General features: G+C 44.4%; 1 protein-coding gene across 7 annotated transcripts in view; it reads left to right on the forward strand.

Annotated features, from left to right (window-relative positions):
• SEPTIN6 (septin 6) overlaps nucleotides 1-19,750 on the forward strand; it is a 73,017-nt gene that overhangs the window by 18,072 nt on the left and 35,195 nt on the right. For all 7 annotated transcript variants that reach the window (XM_060086270.1, XM_060086268.1, XM_060086269.1 and 4 more), the window contains one exon: nucleotides 4,658-4,853. In XM_060086270.1, coding sequence (XP_059942253.1) covers nucleotides 4,658-4,853 — 196 coding nt within the window. The remainder of the gene's footprint in view (nucleotides 1-4,657; nucleotides 4,854-19,750) is intronic.

Below are 19,750 nucleotides of genomic sequence, written 5' to 3' on the forward strand. Positions count from 1 at the left end.
TAGAGGGCCAGGCACATAGGTGTGAGCGTATTATGGCTCCCCTTCAACAGACGCTATGGTTGACAGAATTACCGAGTGGGCTGAGGTCCCCCTCCTGTTCTAAAAAATCTGCTAGCCCACTCCCAGTCTACTAGCTTAGCTTTGGAAATCACTAGGATCCCAGGATTCTAGATATAGTACAGGAGGCGTTGGAGGAACCACTAGAGTCAGCAGTGCAAACGTTCTGCTGGGAAAGAGCCCCAAAGAGACTCAGCCCTCTGAATGTGCCAGCAACAGAGAATGCCTGTGACGAGCACAAAGGGTCATAATGCTAATATTTACTTTGAAACTGCTCAGGATTCCAGGCTCAACTGGGCTCTGTTGAACTTGGAAAAAAAAAACATACAAGAGAAGCAGGATTGAGGCTCAGTGCAGGAGGAGGGGAAGGGCAGCTAGCATTCTCTCAGGGTCAGGGAGCGATGGTTTCATCTCTTCGTCTCTGGGAGAGGCAGCCGTCCACCTGGCTAAGACAGGCTGCCAGCGGTGGTGTGCTGGTCAGCGTCAAACAACCCACTCTCAGGAGAAAAGTTGCCGTGGTTTGTAGCATTTACCAATTTTTGTGCTGTCATTATTCCCACCGTAGCTGGTTTTAAGCTGCCAACATGACATCACTTCCCAGCACATGGGCTTGGGAAGAGCTGCAGGAAGCCGGGCGAGCCGGCTCCAGCACACCACTGTTTGCCAGGTCTCTGCAAGATCAGGAAGAAGTAGAGGGCACGGTCACAGAGCCAGGCAGGACCTCGTCCCCATCCGTAGGCTCCCTTGGCCAACAGGAGTTCCCGGAGAGTTCCCTTTTGGACACCTTCCGGTTGAACGCAAAGACGTTTCTCTTGGTTTATTCCAACATTCAGAGCTGGAAGAGACTAGCTCCTGATCATTGCTGTATCTCCGGCTCCTAAACCTGTGCCTGGCTCCTATTAAAGGTTCTAAATATTTGTTGAATGACTGAATGAAACAACATATCACACCTATGGGACGCACTAGAACATGCGTGGGCTCCGGTGTCAGACTGCCTGCAGTCAAGTACTGGCATTGCCACATACTACTTTTGTGACCCTGGGCCAGTTTCTTCCTCCACATTTTATAGATGAGGAACGTGACGTGCAGAGACTGAAGAGCAGGGACACATTCACATAGCTAGGAAGTGGCTTGGTTAATCCATCTGTAAATTAAGGACAAATAGTAGTATTATCTAATACACAGCCTTATTTTAGGGAATAAATAAGGAAATATATGTAAGGTATTTACAGTGGTGCCCACATAGTAAGTGCTCCAGAAGCAATAGCTGTTATTATTACTACTCAAACCTGCTCATTTTATGGAAAAAGAGACTGGAGTCCAGAGAAGGGGAAGGGCTAAGCTTAGGTCACAGTCATTTAGTGATAACCTGCCTGGGACTCTGCATTTCATCACTTGCAAGGACTTAATTGCACAAGGTACCAGAGGATGCAAATGTTAACAGCAGATGAGGAAAAGGGCTAAGCTTTTCTTTGTCACAGTGGTTTTGAACTCACGGTAGAGAGGTCAACATCAGACTAGCCCAGGGAGTATAGTTTGAAAAAGCAGATTTCATATTCCATGTTTTAAATTGAATTCTTTTTTAAAAACCTGGTGTTTCCAGGATCCTGTCTACATTAAGTCAAGTGAGAGGAAATCCTCTGGGCTGGTGGAGATGACTTAAAAAGGGTTAAGAAACCCCGCTGTACACCCTGAGGAGGGAGGAGGAGAGAGAAATTGACACCTCGGGACTCCTCAGGTTTCCTGCTGGAATCTAATTGCCAAGTCCCTACCTTCCTGCAGGGGTGTGGAATCTGCTGACCTGATCTGAGTTGAGCCGAGAGTGGCTCCCCTCCCGCCGCTCAGTACCGGGCCCAGGACAACATCCCAGGCTCAGGCTGGGTCTGTGGCAGCCATCGAGAGAGAGCTCCCACCCCTCCCCCCGCCCCCAGGCTCCATATTGATGGAAAACTGGAACGGGAACACTCGATAGCAATGGGACAAGAACACTTGATTTTCTGCCCTCTTCTCATGTTGCATTTATCACAATTCCCTAGACACCCGCCGGGTCTTTTCTTCCAGACACTCGTCATTGAGCATCTAATTTCCACAGCCCTTTTGCACTGGCAGGCATCCGGGTGGTCACTTTCCCCATTGCCCTGCCCTGCCCAGCCCACCCGGCCTGCCGGGTTTGCTGCGCAAACAGGGTGGGCCCTTCCCTCTGTGGTACTTGCTCCTGAGGCCTCTGTGTGAGCCCCTTGCTAGGCTCTCCGGGGAGTAGCAGAAGTTGCCTATCCCCTGTCCTCTGAGAAGGCTTAGGATCAGGGAGTCAGGGAGCCAGCTCTGGGTGCTGGGGAGTCAGGGCCCGCCACGATCTAGGAGCTGTGGGGCGTTCAGCAAAGAGCTCACAGGACCGGAGAGAGGGTCTGAAAGTGGGGATGTATACGGACAATGTATTAGGCACGTACAAAGACCGGCGAAAATGTAGCTTAAGCTTCAACGCCCAGAGGGAAGGCGAGTTAGGGAGAGGCAGCCACCCTGTGTGCCCATCTCAGAGGTGCCGGCCCCTTTGCAGTGGAGCGGCACCTGCACCTTGGGCCGGGAGGGGGGCGATTTCTTCCGTTGCTTAGCCAAGTCTGCCACTTCCCACCTCACCAAGTTTTTCTGGGGACCCAAATACTTCCTGTTCCTTTAGGGAGGGAGAAAGGGGCCTCTTCTGGGAGAGTCTTTGCTGCTAGTAGGTATAGCAGACCCTGGCTGGAAGCACGATCTGTGTGAGGAACCATTTCCCTGCACCCTGGCAATCAACCACATTAGTCAGACCTGGCTATGAAGTTGGGCTGGGGGGCCGGGTAGCCAGGCTGAGTTGAATGTTCTCCTTGTTTTCTCTCTCTCTCTCACTGATCCCTGCACACACAGAAAGCTCTCAGCATAGACAGATATTTTTAAAAGCACCTCCTGCATTCATAGCTCATTATTCGGGATAAAAGAGGTTTGCAAGATGCAAAGCTCGACACACCCAGAGGTGGGAGGGGAGATGGACCATTTACGGTTATGGGTTGTGCAGCTCGAACCCTAGCCTTGGACTGCCCTGCAGATATGTGCTGTCGGTCACAAGAGGGGACCTGCCAGGCCAGGATTTGCCCAGGGCAAACCCACTCCCCCCATTCCCAACTGGGAAGATGTGTCAGTTCCCACATCTCAAGGGTTGTGAGCGGGGAAAGGGAGAAGAGAAGAGGGGTGATGATAGCGGAACAGCAGGGTAGCCCGGGTCTTCAAAGCGCAGTCCTTGGTTCCTGGCAGTGACTTGACATCCTTTGCGTCTCTCAGGAATAACCTCCACAAACCTTCACCAGTCCCCGCAGCCCTTCCCCCACTCGCCAGTGGTTTTGAAATTCCAGGGGTTTAATTTATTAGTATTCCACAGCCTGTTAGTTAAACAAACAACTGACTGGCTTGTTTGAAATTTAAAGGGACGAATAATTTGTGGCCTGCTAAATTCCCTCTCCATTAGCTAAAAATGGTCTCCCCACTGGGACGCATATCCGGGTGGAGTCTGGGCCTGGCAGGGAGAGGTGGGGACTGAGAGGAGAGGATACTTATTTGATGAGGGACTGCTGTCCTTTTTTTTTTTTTTGCGGTACGCGGGCCTCAGTGGCCATGTCTCACGGGCCCAGCTGCTCCGCAGCACGTGGGATCCTCCCAGACCGGGGCATGAACTCGTGTCCCCTGCATCAGCAGGCAGACTCTCAACCACTGCGCCACCAGGGAAGCCCCAGCCCTTATTTTTTTAAAATTAATTAATTAATTTATTAATTTTTGGCTGCATTGGGTCTTGGTTGCTGTGCACAGGCTTTCTCCAGTTGCGGTGAGCGGGGGCTACTCATTGCGGTGGCCTCTCTCGCTGCGAAGCACAGGTTCTAGGCACGCGGGCTTCAGGAGCCGTGGCACGTGGGTTCAGTAGTTGTGGCTCGTGGGCTCTAGAGCGCAGGCTCAGTAGTTGTGGCGCACGGGCTTAGTTGCTCCATGGCATGTGGGATCTTCCCGGACCAGGGCTTGAACCCGTGTCCCCTGCATTGGCAGGTGGATTCTCAACCACTGTGCCACCAGGGAAGCCCCGCCCTTAAATTTTTATTATGAAGGCTATACACGTTCCTTGTAGAAAACTTGGAAAATAGAGAAAAGCATAAAGAAAGAAGTGAAAAGCGCACATAACCCCACCACCCAGACATGACCGTTGGTAAGAGTACATTGTATGCCCTTCCAGTGTTTTTCTAGGCATAACTCTACCTCGCCATCACTGCCTTTAAGACGGTTTCTTTTTCTGACTATAAAAACAATGCATACTCAATTTTCAAATAACACAAAAATATGAAGACTAAAAGAAAAATTACCCCAGTTCCACTATCCTGAGATGACTACTGCTAATATGTTGGTGCAGTTCCTTATACTCTTTTTCACTTAACTGAGATCAAATAGTCCATGTAGTTCTATGTGCTCTTCACTTAGTGTCTTACCGTGTACATTTTCCCATGTCAGTGAATATGCATCCGAAACATGATGTGTAATGGCTGTGTGGTCATTGTGTGGATGCATCATAATTCATTATTTTGTTTTTCAGGAGAGACAGGTTTGGGCAAGTCCACCCTCATGGACACCCTGTTCAACACCAAGTTCGAGGGGGAGCCAGCCACCCACACACAGCCGTGTGTCCAGCTCCGGTCCAATACATATAACCTTCAAGAAGGCAACGTGTGGCTAAAGCTCACAATTGTTAGCACAGTGGGCTTCGGGGACCAGATCAACAAGGAGGACAGGTAAGGGAGGCGGTGGGGTGGGGAGGCTACTGGGAGGCCACGGGGAGGAGCTCACCACTGGGGTCCCGCTGGACCTCTCAGATGATGCAGGCAGGCAGCAGAGAGCTCACTAGCACCACCTCCACCCAGGGTCCCTGTCTATTTCAGTGTTCTACGCCACACGCTTTGCCAAAAGCAGGATGTTTTTCTGTTCCATTCGGCAGACATTTATTGAGCCAGGTACTGCCGTGCTCTGACAGTCTAAAAAGGAATGACCTTGTCTCTGCCCTTGAGGCAAAGACTCACGGCGAAACCTGGTCTTAAACAAACAAGTTCCTTTGAGTGTGACCTGCTCTGTAAAGGACAGGGTACACAGAGGTAAAGGACAAGCTACAGTGAGAACATGAAGGAGAGAACAGTCAGCTCCATGCAGGGAGGTCAGGGAGGCCTGCACAGAGGAGGTGCCCCTGAGCTGGGGCCCTTTGAAGGGTGAAAGATTTTGCTGGACAGACAAGGGAAGGTTGGGAACAGCATCCCGGGCAGGGACAGCTGCTTGTACAGAGGCAAAGGAATGTGGAAGACTGTGGCATGTTCTAGGGGACTGAGCTTGCTCTGTTTGGCTAGACCAGGGGTAGAGTTACTGTGAAGCTAGTGAAGCTTGTTTCAGGGCCCTCAGTTGCACACGCACCTCCAAAGCCCTGGAACTAATTTCTAGTCATTGTGTTGTTTGATCTTTCTTGGAGGGCCCTTCAAATCGTGTGAATCTAGGGCCCCACAATACTTGCTGTGCCCCTGGGCCGGTGCTTGGCGTGAGCTGGGGGGAAAGTGAGGGGAGATGAGCCTGAAGAGGTAAGCAGGGACCAGATCATGGAGGGGTTTGTAGAATGTGTAGATAAGGAGCCACTGAAAAGCTTTATGTAGTAGAATGACGTAGTCGAATTGGCCTTTGAAGAGGGGGCTTTGGGATAGTATGGAGATGGGCTGGAGAGCACGAAGACCAAATAGGAGACTGTTGAACCAATTTGATCGAGGCCAGCGGTGACACAGGTGCTGAGACAGGGAAGAGGAGACAGATTTGATAACTACTGAGTAGGTAGACTCAACAGGGCTTGGGGGTTGGGAGGGCAAAAGAAGAACCTAGAATGAGGCTTGGATTTCTGCCTTTGGAGAGTGGACAGATGGTTGGCAGCATTCAGTAAGAGTTACCATAAGAACCAGGTTTAAGAAGAATCAGCTCTGTTTAGGAAGTGTTGAGTTTGAGCTGCCTGCGGACCATCGAGAGAGATTACCTTTATCGGTAGGAAGCTGAATATTCAGGGTTAGAGGTCAGGAGAGGGTCTGCAAACAGACTTGGGTTATCAAGGTATAGGTGATATGTTCCAGCCACAGACACACGTAAGATCATCCAGGGATTGGAGCCGAGTGAGATGAACGCTGGGCTAAAGATAAAAACCTGAGGATGTTAAGTCAGCAGATGGAGGAAAAGACATCCTGGAAAGAGACTGAGCTGGAATAAGCAGAGAGGTAGGAGGAGACTGTGGGTGGTTGAGAATGGTGTGCCAGTGAGGGCTGGAGTGAGGCTCAGATGAGGATGAGATGAGGGCTGGGTTGAGGGAGGGGGAGGGCGTCAGGCACCATCTGCATTTTTTTAACATCTTTATTGGAGTATAATTGCTTTACAATGGTGTGTTAGTTTCTGCTTTATAACAAAGTGAATCAGTTATACATACACATATGTTCCCATATCTCTTCCCTCTTGTGTCTCCCTCCCTCCCACCCTCCCTATCCCACCCCTCCAGGCGGTCACAAAGCACCGAGCTGATCTCCCTGTGCTATGCGGCTGCTTCCCACTAGCTATCTGTTTTACGTTTGGTAGTGTATATATGTCCATGCCACTCTCTCTCACTTTGTCACAGCTTACCGTTTCCCCTCCCCATATCCTCAAGTCCATTCTCTAGTAGGTCTGTGTCTTTATTCCCGTCTTCCCCCTAGGTTCTTCATGACATTTTTTTTCTTAAATTCCATATATATGTGTTAGCATACGGTATTTGTCTTTCTCTTTCTGACTTACTTCACTCTGTATGACAGACTCTAGGTCCATCCACCTCACTACAAATAACTCAATTCCGTTTCTTTTTATGGCTGAGTAATATTCCATTGTATATATGTGCCACATCTTCTTTATCCATTCATCTGTCGATGGACACTTAGGTTGCTTCCATGTCCTGGCTGTTGTAAATAGAGCTGCAGTGAACATTGTGGTACATGACTCTTTCTGAATTATGCATTTAACTAAAAGTCACATGGTTATCACAGGTGCTCTTCGCAGAAAAGGTCATTCATCATTTTGAGCAAAGTGCTCATCCTTTGAGGATTCCCTTGCTTCTCAGATGAACTGTATCCCAAATTCTTCTATTTCTCCTTTAAAATAACAACAGCCATACTCATTTCCTTATAATGAATAAATATATTTAGCTCCTTAATAATTGAACTGAATTCTGTTTTCCATTTGAAATTCTAGACGAAGGACACCTCTGCTTTGTATAGGCCTGCTTATTGTGTGAATCTTGTTTGGTGGAGAATAAATTAAACCCTGGGGAAAGGGGATATTTGGGTCACAATATGAGTGATTAATCTCAGCTGCAGATTGCTCAGCATCTCCTCCATTAAATTTTTCACAGTTCTCAGTAACATATAGTCGACATATCTAACATTGGAAAACGCCTGCATAATGATGGTTTGGGAGGGCCAAACTGATAGAGCCCCTTAGAGGCTAATCTACTTCTCTTATATTTTTAATATCCTTACTGTTTTTCCTGATTATAAATGTGATACATGCTTATATCAAATAATACAAACTCACGTAAGTAAAAATGAGAAGCCTCCGGGAAATGGGCTGGGGAACAGGAGTGGAGTAATTCCAGGGATTTGTAATAAAAAGCCATGTTTTCTCCATTCTGACAGGGCCATGAGGACATAGATAGGTCAGTGCAGCTGTGCTGAAAGAGAGTATCAGAAGGCCCTGCTTTACCCAGGGTGCAGGGGAAAACTGAGAAGAGGACGAAGGCCATATCTTGAAGGGCACCATTTGAAAGCTTCTGAAGCAAAAGGAACTCAAGAGGGAGACAGAGGACAGGCTGGAAAGGGGTGTGCTTAGGAACGTAGGCTTTGGTCTCAGACAGACCTAGGTTCAAATCCCATCTTGCTACTTATTAGCTCAGGGATCTTGGACAAGCATTCTGTGCTGGTCTCAGCCTATCCATAACCAATGTTGTAGCTGGACCGGCCCTTGTGGTTCTTATTATGATTGCAAGACACCCTCAGTAATAACCGTCAGGAAACTTGAAGGGGGAAAAAAGGGTTTATTACTCACAGGTTCTGGAAAGGACAAGGCACACCTGGGGCTACACAGCGAGGTCGAGGGTAGAGAAAGAGAGAGAGAGCACCTGGGCCTGGGGTTCTGCTTTCATAGGGATCGAGGGTAGGCGGCCTGTGGTTTTGCGGGCTCACTCTTTATTGGTGAATGTAAAACGTAAGAGCGGGAATTTAACACGTGGGGAGAGAAACAAACAAGTGGCCTAAATGGTCAGTTATAGAAATCTACCAATATCTTTAAAACAAGGAAGCCTGGGGTGGGGGGGTGGACAGGGCTGGTTCCTTATCTTTCTGTGGCTGGCAGTGTGTTTATTCGGGATAGCTGTCCTTGAAGTAGGTGCCTTTTTGAAGTGGATGCCTCCCAAATCAAAGCTTAAATCAGACACTTGCCTTACAAAAATGCAAGTTACAACTGTCAGGGCTTACACTACAACTAGGCACTTAAATTCTCTATGCCTCAGTTTTCTGTAAAGTGGGGATGGTGATAATACTGATATCTACCCAGAGGGTTATGGGTGAGGCATACTCCACGTGTATGGCATAGGAAATGCTTAAACAGTGCCTGGCACGGGGTAACTAACAAACAGAAGATATTGTTATGATCGTGACTTTTATTGGTAGAAAATTTAAGGGAGAGTTGTATTATGTACCATATGGGAGGGAATGATAAATAGTGTCCAGGAAGATAAAAACTGAAAAATATTCATTGGGTTTGGCAACATGAAGGTCATTAATACACTTAGGAAAAATAATTCCAGGGAAATTGTGGGTAGAAACTAGATTGCCGTGAGTGAATGGGAGATAAGGAAGTAAAGGCATCAGAATAGCAAAAGGAGGGACTTCCCTGGTTGCACAGTGGTTAAGAATCCACCTGCCAGTGCGGGGGACAGGGATTCAAGCCCTGGTCCGAGAAGATACCACATGGCACGGAGCAACTAAGCCTGTGTGCCACAACTACTGGGGCCTGCGCTCTAGAGCCCGTGAGCCACAACTACTGAGCCCTCATACCGCAACTACTGAAGCGTGTGCACCTAGAGTCCATGCTCCGCAACAAGAGAAGCCACCACGATAAGAAGCCCGTGCACCGCAATGAAGAGTAGCCCCCCGCTCGCCACAACTAGAGAAAGCCTGTGCACAGCAACGAAGACCCAACGCTGCCAAAAATAAATAAATAAATAAATTTATTTATTTAAAAAAAAAGAATAGCAAACGGAGCAATTGAACAGAAAAAAGAGTCCAAGATCAAATCCATGTTTATATGGGAATTTAGCATTTGTAACTTAGCAAGGAAAGAATGGACCATTCAAGAAAATGTGGGCTTCGCTGGTGGTGCAGTGGTTGAGAGTCTGCCTGCCAATGCAGGGGACATGGGTTCGTGCCCCGGTCCGGGAAGATCCCACATGCCGCTGAGCAGCTAGGCCCGTGAGCCATGGCTGTGGAGCCTGCGCGTCCGGAGCCTGTGCTCTGCAACGGGAGAGGCTACAACAGTGAGACGCCTGCGTACCGCAAAAAAAAAAAAAAAAGAAAAAAGAAAATGCTGGGAAAATAGGCCATCCGTTAGGAAAACATAAGATGAGACCCTCCCACACAAACACCATTCACAAAAATAGATTCCAGTTGGATTAAAAACAACTTCTAAAAATACGAGGAAAAAATATAGGAGAATATTTTTATAACTTTGGGGCTAGAGAAGGATTCTTTTTTTTTTTAACATCTTTATTGGAGTATAATTGCTTTACAATAGTGTGTTAGTTTCTGCTTTATAACCAAGTGAATCAGTTATACATATGTTCCCATATCTCTTCCCTCTTGCGTCTCCCTCCCTCCCACCCTCCCTGTCCCACCCCTCTAGGTGGTCACAAAGCACCGAGCTGATCTCCCTGTGCCATGCGGCTGCTTCCCACTAGCTATCTATTTTACGTTTGGTAGTGTATATATGTCCATGCCACTCTCTCACTTTGTCCCAGCTTACCCTTCCCCCTCCCCCTATCCTCAAGTCCATTGTCTAGTAGCTCTGTGTCTTTATACCCATCTTGCCCCTAGGTTCTTCACGACCTTTTTTTTCCCTTAGATTCCATATATACATGTTAGCATACAGTATTTTTCCCTTTCTGACTTACTTCACTCTGTATGACAGACTCTGAGTCTGTCATCCACCTCACTACAAATAACTCAATTTCATTTCTTTTAATGGCTGAGTAATATTCCATTGTATATATGTGCCACATCTTCTTTATCCATTCATCTGTTGATGGACACTTAGGTTGCTTCCATGTCCTGGCTATTGTAAATAGAGCTGCAATGAATTTTGGTACATGATTCTTTTTGAATTATGGTTTTCTCAGGGTATATGCCCAGGAGTGGGATTGCTGGGTCGTATGGTAGTTCTATTTTTAGTTTTTTAAGGAACCTCCATACTGTTCTCCATAGTGGCTGTATCAATTTACATTATCACCAACAGTGCAAGAGGGTTCCCTTTTCTCCACACCCTCTCCAGCATTTATTGTTTGTAGATTTTTTTTTTTGGCGGTATGCGGGCCTCTCACTGTTGTGGACTCCCCCCGTTGCGGAGCACAGGCTCCGGATGCGCAGGCTCAACGGCCATGGCTCACAGGCCCAGCCGCTCCGTGGCATGTGGGGTCTTCCCGGACCGGGGCATGAACCTGTGTCCCCTGCATCGGCAGGCGGACTCTCAACCACTGCGCCACCACGGAAGCCCTATTGTTTGTAGATTTTTTGATGATGGCCATTCTGACCGGTGTGAGATGATATCTCATTGTAGTTTTGATATGCATTTCTCTAATGATTAATGATGTTGAGCATTCTTTCATGTGTTTGTTGGCAATCTGTATATCTTCTTTGGAGAAATGTCTATTTAGGTCTTCTGCCCATTTTTGGATTGGGTTGTTTGTTTTTTTGGTATTGAGCTGCATGAGCTGCTTGTAAATTTTGGAGATTAATCTTTTGTCAGTTGCTCCATTTGCCAATATTTTCTCCTATTCTGAGGGTTGTCTTTTCATCTTGCTTATGGTTTCCTTTGCTGTGCAAAAGCTTTAAGTTTCATTAGGTCCCATTTGTTTATTTTTGTTTTTATTTCTATTTCTCTGGGACGTGAGTCAAAAAGGATCTTGCTGTGATATATGTCATAGAGTGTTCTACCTATGTTTTCCTCTAAGAGTTTGATAGTGTCTGGCCTTACATTTAGGTCTTTAATCCATTTTGAGCTTATTTTTGTGTATGGTGTTAGGGAGTGTTCTAAATTCCTACTTTTACATGTAGTTGTCCAGTTTTCCCAGCACCACTTATTGAAGAGGCTGTCTTTTCTCCACTGTATATTCTTGCCTCCTTTATCAAAGATAAGGTGACCATATGTGCTTGGGTTTATCTCTGGACTTCCTATCCTGTTCCATGGATCTATATTTCTGTTTTTGTGTCAGTACCACATTGTCTTGATTACTGTAGCTTTGTAGTATAGTCTGAAGTCAGGGAGCCTGATTCCTCCAGCTCCATTTTTTGTTCTCAAGATTGCTTTGGCTATTCGGGGTCTTTTGTGTTTCCATACATATTGTGAATTTTTTTGTTCTAGTTCTGTGAAAAATGCCAGTGGTAGTTTGATAGGGATTGCATTGAATCTGTAGATTGCTTTGGGTAGTAGAGTCATTCTCACAATGTTGATTCTTCCAATCCAAGAACATGGTATATCTCTCCATCTATTTGTATCATCTTTAATTCCTTTCATCAGTGTCTTATAATTTTCTGTATACAGGTCTTTTGTCTCCTTAGGTAGGTTTATTCCTAGATATTTTATTATTTTTGTTGCAATGGTAAATGGGAGTGTTTTCTTAATTTTACTTTCAGATTTTTCATCATTAGTGTATAGGAATGCTAGAGATTTCTGTGCATTAATTTTGTATCCTGCTACTTTACCAAATTCATTGGTTAGCTCTAGTAGTTTTCTGGTAGCATCTTTAAGATTCTCTATGTATAGTATCACGTCATCTGGAAACAGTGACAGCTTTACTTTTTCTTTTCCAATTTGGATCCCTTTTATTTCTTTTTCTTCTCTGATTGCTGTGGCTAAAACTTCCAAAACTATGTTGAATAATAGTGATGAGAGTGGGCAACCTTGTCTTGTTCCTTATCTTAGTGGAAATGGTTTCAGTTTTTCACCATTGAGGATGATATTGGCTGTGGGTTTTTCATATATGGCCTTATTATATTGAGGAAAGTTCCCTCTATGCCTGCTTTCTGCAGGGTTTTTATCATAGTTGGGTGTTGAATTTTGTCGAAAGCTTTCTCTGCATCGATTGAGATGATCATATGGGTTTTCTCCTTCAGTTTGTCAATATGGTGTATCACATTGATTGATCTGTGTATATTGAAGAATCCTTGCATTCCTGGAATAAACCCCACTTGATCATGGTGCATGATCCTTTTACTGTGCTGTTTGATTCTGTTTGCTAGTATTTTGTTGAGGATTTTTGCATCTATGTTCATCAGTGATATTGGCCTGTAGTTTTCTTTCTCTGTGACATCTTTGTCTGGTTTTGGTATCAGGGTTATGGTGGTCTCGTAGAATGATTTTGGGAGTGTTCCTCCTTCTGCTATATTTTGGAAGAGTTTGAGAAGGATAGGTGTTACCTTTTCTCTAAATCTTTGATAGAATTCGCCTGCGAAGCCATCTTGTCCTGGGCTTTTGTTTGTTGGAAGATTTTTTTTTTTTTTTTTTTTTTGCGGTATGCGAGCCTCTCACTGCTGTGGCCTCTCCTGTTGCAGAGCACAGGCTCCCGATGCACAGGCTCAGCGGCCATGGCTCACGGGCCCAGCCGCTCCGCGGCACGTGGGATCCTTCTGGACCGGGACACGAACCCGCGTCCCCTGCATCAGCAGGTGGACTCCCAACCACTGTGCCTCCAGGGAAGCCCTGGAAGATTTTTTTTATTATTATTTATTTTTGGCTGCGTTGGGTCTTCATTGCTGCACACAGGCTTTCTCTAGTTGCAGTGAGCTGGGGCTACTCTTCGTTGCAGTGCGTGAGCCTCAGTAGTTGTGGCTTGCAGGCTCCAAAGCACACGCTCAGTAGTTGTGGCGCACGGGCTTAGTTGCTCCGCAGCACATGGGATCTTCCCAGACCAGGGCTCGAACCTGTGTCCCCTGTATTGGCAGGCGGATTCTTAACCACTGTGCCACCAGGGAAGTCCTGTTGGAAGATTTTTAATCACAGTTTCAATTTCAGTGCTTGTGATTGGTCTGTTCATATTTTCTATTTCTTCCTGATTCAGTCTCAGAAGGTTGTGCATTTCTAAGAATTTGTCCATTTCTTCCAGGTTGTCCATTTTATTGGCATAGAGTTGCTTGTAGTAATCTCTCATGATCCTTTGTATTTCTGCAGTGTCAGTTGTTACTTCTCCATTTTCATTTCTAATTCTATTGATTTGAGTCTTCTCCCTTTTTTTCTTGATGAGTCTGGCTAATGGTTTATCAATTTTTTTTAATCTTCTCAAAGAACCAGATTTTACTTTTAATGATCTTTGCTATCATTTCCTTCATTTCTTTTTGATTTATTTCTTAACCACTGCGCCACCAGGGAAGTCTGATTTATTTCTGATCTGATCTTTATGCTTTCTTTCCTTCTGCTAACTTTGGGGTTATTTTGTTCTTCTTTCTCTAATTGCTTTAGGTGTAAGGTTAGTTTGTTTATTTGAGATGTTTCTTGTTTCTTAAGGTAGGATTGTATTGCTATAAACTTCCCTCTTAGAACTGCTTTTGCTGCATCCCATAGCTTTTGGGTCGTCGTGTTTTCATTGTCATTTGTTTCTAGGTATTTTTTGATTTCCTCTTTGATTTCTTCAGTGATCTCTTGGTTATTAAGCCTCCATGTGTTTGTATTTTTTACAGATTTTTTTCCTGTAATTGATATCTAGTCTTATAGTGTTGTGGTCGGAAAAGATACTTGATACGATTTCAGTTTTGTTAAATTTACCAAGGCTTGGTTTGTGACCCAAGATATGATGTATCCTGGAGAATGTTCCATGAGCACTTGAGAAGAATATGTATTCTGTTGTTTTTGGATGGAATGTCCTATAAATAGCTATTTAGTCCAATCTTGTTTAATGTATCATTTAAAGCTTGTGTTTCCTTATTTATTTTCATTTTGGATGATCTGTCTATTGGTGAAAGTGGGGTGTTAAAGTCCCCTACTATGAGTGTGTTACTGTCGATTTCCCCTTTTATGGCTGTTAGTATTTGCCTTATGTATTGAGGTGCTCCTATGTTGGGTGCATAAATATTTACAGTTGTTATATCTTCTTCTTGGATCGATCCCTTGATCATTATATAGTGTCCTTCTTTGTCTCTTGTAATAGTCTTTATTTTAAAGTCTGTTTTGTCTGATACGAGAAGTGCTCCTCCAGCTTTCTTTTGATTTCCATTTGCATGGAATATCTTTTTCCATCCCCTCACTTTCAGTCTGTATGTGTCCCTAGGTCTGAAGTGGGTCTCTTGTAGACAGCATATATATGGGTCTTGTTTTTGTATCCATTCAGCCAGTCTGTGTCTTTTGGTTGGAGCATTTAATCCATTTACATTTAAGGTAATTATTGATATGTATGTTCCTATTACCATTTTCTTAATTGTTTTGGGTTTGTTATTGTAGGTCTTTTCCTTCTCTTGTGTTTCCTGCCCAGAGAAGTTCCTTTAGCATTTGTTGTAAAGCTGGTTTGGTGGTGCTGAATTCTCTTAGCTTTTCTTGTCTGTAAAGGTTTTAATTTCTCCATCAAATCTGAATGAGGTCCTTGCTGGGTAGAGTAATCTTGGTTGTAGGTTGTTCTCCTTCATCACTTTAAATATGTCCTGCCAGTCCCTTCTGGCTTGCAAAGTTTCTGCTGAAAGATCAGCTGTTAACCTTATGGTGATTCCCTTGTGTATTATTTGTTTTTTTTCCCTTGCTGCCTTTAAATATTTTTTCTTTGTATTTAATTTTTGATAGTTTGATTAATATGTGCCTTGGCGTGTTTTTCCTTGGATTTATCCTGTATGGGACTCTCTGTGCTTCCTGGACTTGATTAACTATTTCCTTTCCCATATTAGGGAAGTTTTCAACTATAATCTCTTCAAATATTTTCTCAGTCCCTTTCTTTTTCTCTTCTTCTTCTGGGACCCCTATAATTCGAACGTTGGTGCGTTTAATGTTGTCCCAGAGGTCTCTGAGACTGTCCTCAGTTCTTTTCATTCTTTTTCCTTTATTCTGCTCTGCAGTAGTTATTTCCATTATTTTATCTTCCAGGTCACTTATCTGTTCTTCTGCCTCAGTTATTCTGCTATTGATCCCTTAGAGAAGGCTTTTCTAATCATGTCACAAAATCCAAAAGTCATAGAAGCCTGACAGATGTAAATTTGTTAAAATTAAAAACAAAACAAAAAAACCTTTTTCTTGTTGATGAAAAATGTGGCCTGCTTTTTCAGTAAACAAAGGATGTTGAGGCCATCAAGCCAGCAGCCACTGAGGCCACTTGCAACAGTGCACCCTGAGGGGACTCAGAATGGATGGAGAAAAACAGGATACTGGCCCTAGATAGTTAAGATGCCTGTCAAAGGCATAATTTCAATGGGCCCAGCCAGCCTCTTGTCTCTTCCCATACATAGAAGAGTGCTACATTCATTAACTTGAGATGTCTGGTTTTCTTTAATTAACAGTAATCTTTTGATGTTCTGACTACCTGGTTTTTGTTGCAAAACACCCTGTATATCCTGGCTCCTCCTTTACCTCTTTGGAGGAGTCCCTCAGAGGTCTCTGAGAAGCTGTCTTCTGGGGTTAGTCCTCAGTTTTGTCCACCAAATAAAACATAATTCTCAACTTTTAGGCTGTGCATTTTTTCAGTCAATAGTCTGTTGAAAGATACTATAAACAAAAGTAAAAACAAACTACAGATTAGGAGAAAATATTTGCAACCTGTATAGCAAAGGATTTTTCTAAAATGTAAAAAGAGCTTCTACAATTCAGTGAGAAATAAACAAGTAATTGACACAAGGGGAGATGTAAATGGCCCATCAACATATGAAATGATTGTCATTCAACTTCATCAGTGAGTAGGGAAAATGAAACAATGAAGTATTTTTTTCATCTATCAGATTTGCAAAAATAAAACATAAAAATATAATATCCATTAATACCAGGTAATTTTATTCATGTTGCTGAGAGTGTAAATTGATGCAGATTTTGTAAAGGTCAAATTTGATGGTATCTATTAAAATTTTAAATTTGAATATCTTAAGATCCAGCAGGTCCACCTTTAGGAATATAGCCTAGAGAAACAACTGTACATGTTCATAAAAAGCATACAAAAATGATGTTCACTGCAGCATTGGTTATGGAACGAAAAAAAATTTTTAAACCGTCTAAATTTCCACCAATAGGGCAACTAAATGAGCTATAGTACAACCATGCCATGGAACTGTATTTGGCAGTGTAAAAGAATGAGTTAGATCTATATATACTTACATAAACATGTTGTTAAGTGAAAATAAGAAGTTGAAGAATGATACACAGATCATGATGCCATTTGTATAAATCTGCCCCTTCCCAGTAAAACAAACATTTCTCTCTCTCTCTCTCTCTGTATATAGAAGCAGAGAAAAAAGTCTGCAAGAATAATCAACAAACTAAAAGTAGTAACTACTATTAGTAGTTACCTCTGAGGAGGGTAGATTAAGTACATGTATTGCTTGCATAACTAAAAATAAATTTTGGGGACTTACCTGGTGGCACAATGGTTAAGAATCCACCTGCCAATGTAAGGGACACGGGTTCGAGCCCTGGTCTGGGAAGATACCACATGCCGTGGAGCGACTAAGCCCGTGTGCCACAGCTACTGAGCCTGCGCTCTAGAGCCCACATGCCACAATTACTGAAGTCCGCATGCCTAGAGCCCATGCTCCGCAACAAGAGAAGCCACCACAATGAGAAGCCTGCTCACCGCAACAAAGAGTAGCCCCTGCTCGCTGCAACTAGAGAAAGCCCGTGTGCAGCAATGAAGACCCAACGCAGCCCCCCCAAATTTTTTAATTAATTAATTTAAAAAATAAAAAATAAAAAGAGTTGAAAAAAATTAAAAAGAAGCAGATAAAGTGGATATACACTGCTCCTTTAAAAAGCTTTCCTGAGCTGGGAAAAAGATAAAGCAGTGTCTAGAGGGAAGCAAGAAGGTCACAGGTGAGTTTTATGAGGATGGGAGAGATGACAAGGGCTTGAACAGGAAGCTTCCAGGATGGAGAGGAGGGGGCAGATGTGAGAGAAATAGAAAATAGTAACCAATTGATGTGGGGGATCTAGTTCAGTTTATAAGATACTAAATGTCTACTGTGTGCCAGGTACAGTGTGAGGTGCCAGGGCTACTGAGAAATAAGACACAGTCTCTAGTTAAGGAGCTTGTAGTTTAGTAGAGGGGGCAAATATGTATACAGAGTCTACATAATGTGGTAAGTACAGTAACAGAGGTATGTGGAGGGGGTCTGTGCGCACAGGAAGAGCAGCAGTCAAGCCTGGTGGTGGGAGTATAGGGTGCAGGTTGCTGAAAGGGGAGAGGAGGTGATCAGGAATGACTGGGCTAAGTCTTGAAATCTTGCAGGATGAGTACAAGGTAGTGAACTGTCTAAGAGTGGGTATTCAGTACACATTTGTTGAATGAATGAATGATATATACATTGATGGGAAAAAGAAAATAAACACCTCTAACTTTTCATCATTTAAAACCAAAAGTATCCAACTCACAGACATAGAAAACAAACCTATGGTTACCAAAGGGGGAAGCAGGGGAGGGATAAATTAGGAGATTGGGATTAACAGATACATACTACCATAGACAAATAAACAACAAGGACCTACTGTATAGCACAGGGAACTATGTTCAATATCTTGCAATAACCTATAATGGAAAAGAATCTGAAAAAGAAGATATACAGTATAACTGAATCACTTTGCTGTACACCTGAAACTAACACAACATTGTAGATCAACTATACTTCAAACAACAGCAATAAAAAAAACCCCGAAGTATCCACTGAAGGTTTCAACTAGGATGCTGGTGAGGGTGGAAAACAGTCTACAGTGCGTTGAGGAATGAACGAGAAGTAAAAATAAATAAATGAGTAGATTATTCTTTCAAAAACAATCTCCATCCATGCATTAAATATTTATTGGGCACCTATTATATGCCAGACCCTGTGGTAGGTGCAGAAAAGAAACTTGACTGCTAAGGGAAGAAAAGACACAGGGCAGTAGTTGGGGAGAAATGTGTGGTTGAGGAGGACTGGGCTGTGGAAAGATCTTTTTTTTTTTTTTTTTTTTTTTTGGCGGTACGTGGGCCTCTCACCGTTGTGGCCTCTCCCGTTGCGAAGCACAGGCTCCGGACGCGCAGGCTCAGCAGCCATGGCTCACGGGCCCAGCCGCTCCGCGGCATGTGGGACCTTCCCGGACCGGGGCACGAACCCGTGTCCCCTGCATCGGCAGGCGGACTCTCAACCACTGTGCCACCAGGGAAGCCCAGATCTTTTTTTTTTTTTTTTTTTGAGATGAGGGAAGACTCAAGCCTGTTTATAGGTTGTGGGGAGGGAGTAGTCAGTAGTAGGTGAGGAGCTGATAGATGAAGCCAGGTTCTTAAAGAGCCTGAAAGGAATAAGATCAAGTACACAAGGGACGGTGGACCTTGAACAGGGTGAGGGACCCTTCATCCTCAGAGACCAGAGGGGAACAGGGAAGGGGAGGGAGTGAGGTGGGTTGGGGTAGTGTGAGCCTGGTGACCTTGATTTTGTTGATAAAGTAGAAGATAATACCATCTTGTGAGAGGGAAGGGGTCATGAATAAGTTGTGGAGCTTGAGAAAAGTGTTGAAAGTTTGGCATGGTCAGTGAAAGCAGTAGGAAGGGAGCCAATCAAGGCCGGGCAAAAGGATTGTCATCTTGTTTTAAAGGCCTATATGAGGTTGGAGGCCAGGAATTTGGGTACCAAGACCCAGAGTTTGTTTGTTTGTTTGTTTGTTTGTTTAATATTTATTTATTTTGGCAGCGTTGGGTTTTAGTTGTGGCATGCACATGGGATCTAGTTCCCTGACCAGGGATCGAACCCAGGCCCCTTGCATTGGGAGCGCAGAGCCTTACCCACTGGACCACCAGGGAAGTCCCCAAGACCCAAAGTTTTGTGATTGCTTTGAGTCAACTTCAGCAGCAGTGGTGTAGGAGCAGAGAGCAGATCCTGAAATTTATTCAGCCCAGCAGTTTTGCTAGGCAAGGAGGGTAGAAAGCAGGGGTGTGGTGGGAGATGAGTTGATAAAAGAGTGTTTTGGACGATCAGTTATGGGGGTCAGCCTGGACCGAGAAGGAGATGAGGCCAGGAGGGGGTTGATATCCTGTGAGATAATGGAGAGGTCAAGGTACCAGAGGATTCTATGAGGTGAAAGATCAGGTTTAGGCAGACTGAAGGCATAGGAGAGCTGGGAAGTTGTGCAGTGGTGGTCAGATAGTGGGGTGTTAGAAGCTGTCTTGGGTGAA

Source organism: Mesoplodon densirostris, chromosome X, assembly GCF_025265405.1.
Source record: "Mesoplodon densirostris isolate mMesDen1 chromosome X, mMesDen1 primary haplotype, whole genome shotgun sequence".
NCBI classification, from domain to species: Eukaryota; Metazoa; Chordata; class Mammalia; order Artiodactyla; family Ziphiidae; genus Mesoplodon; species Mesoplodon densirostris.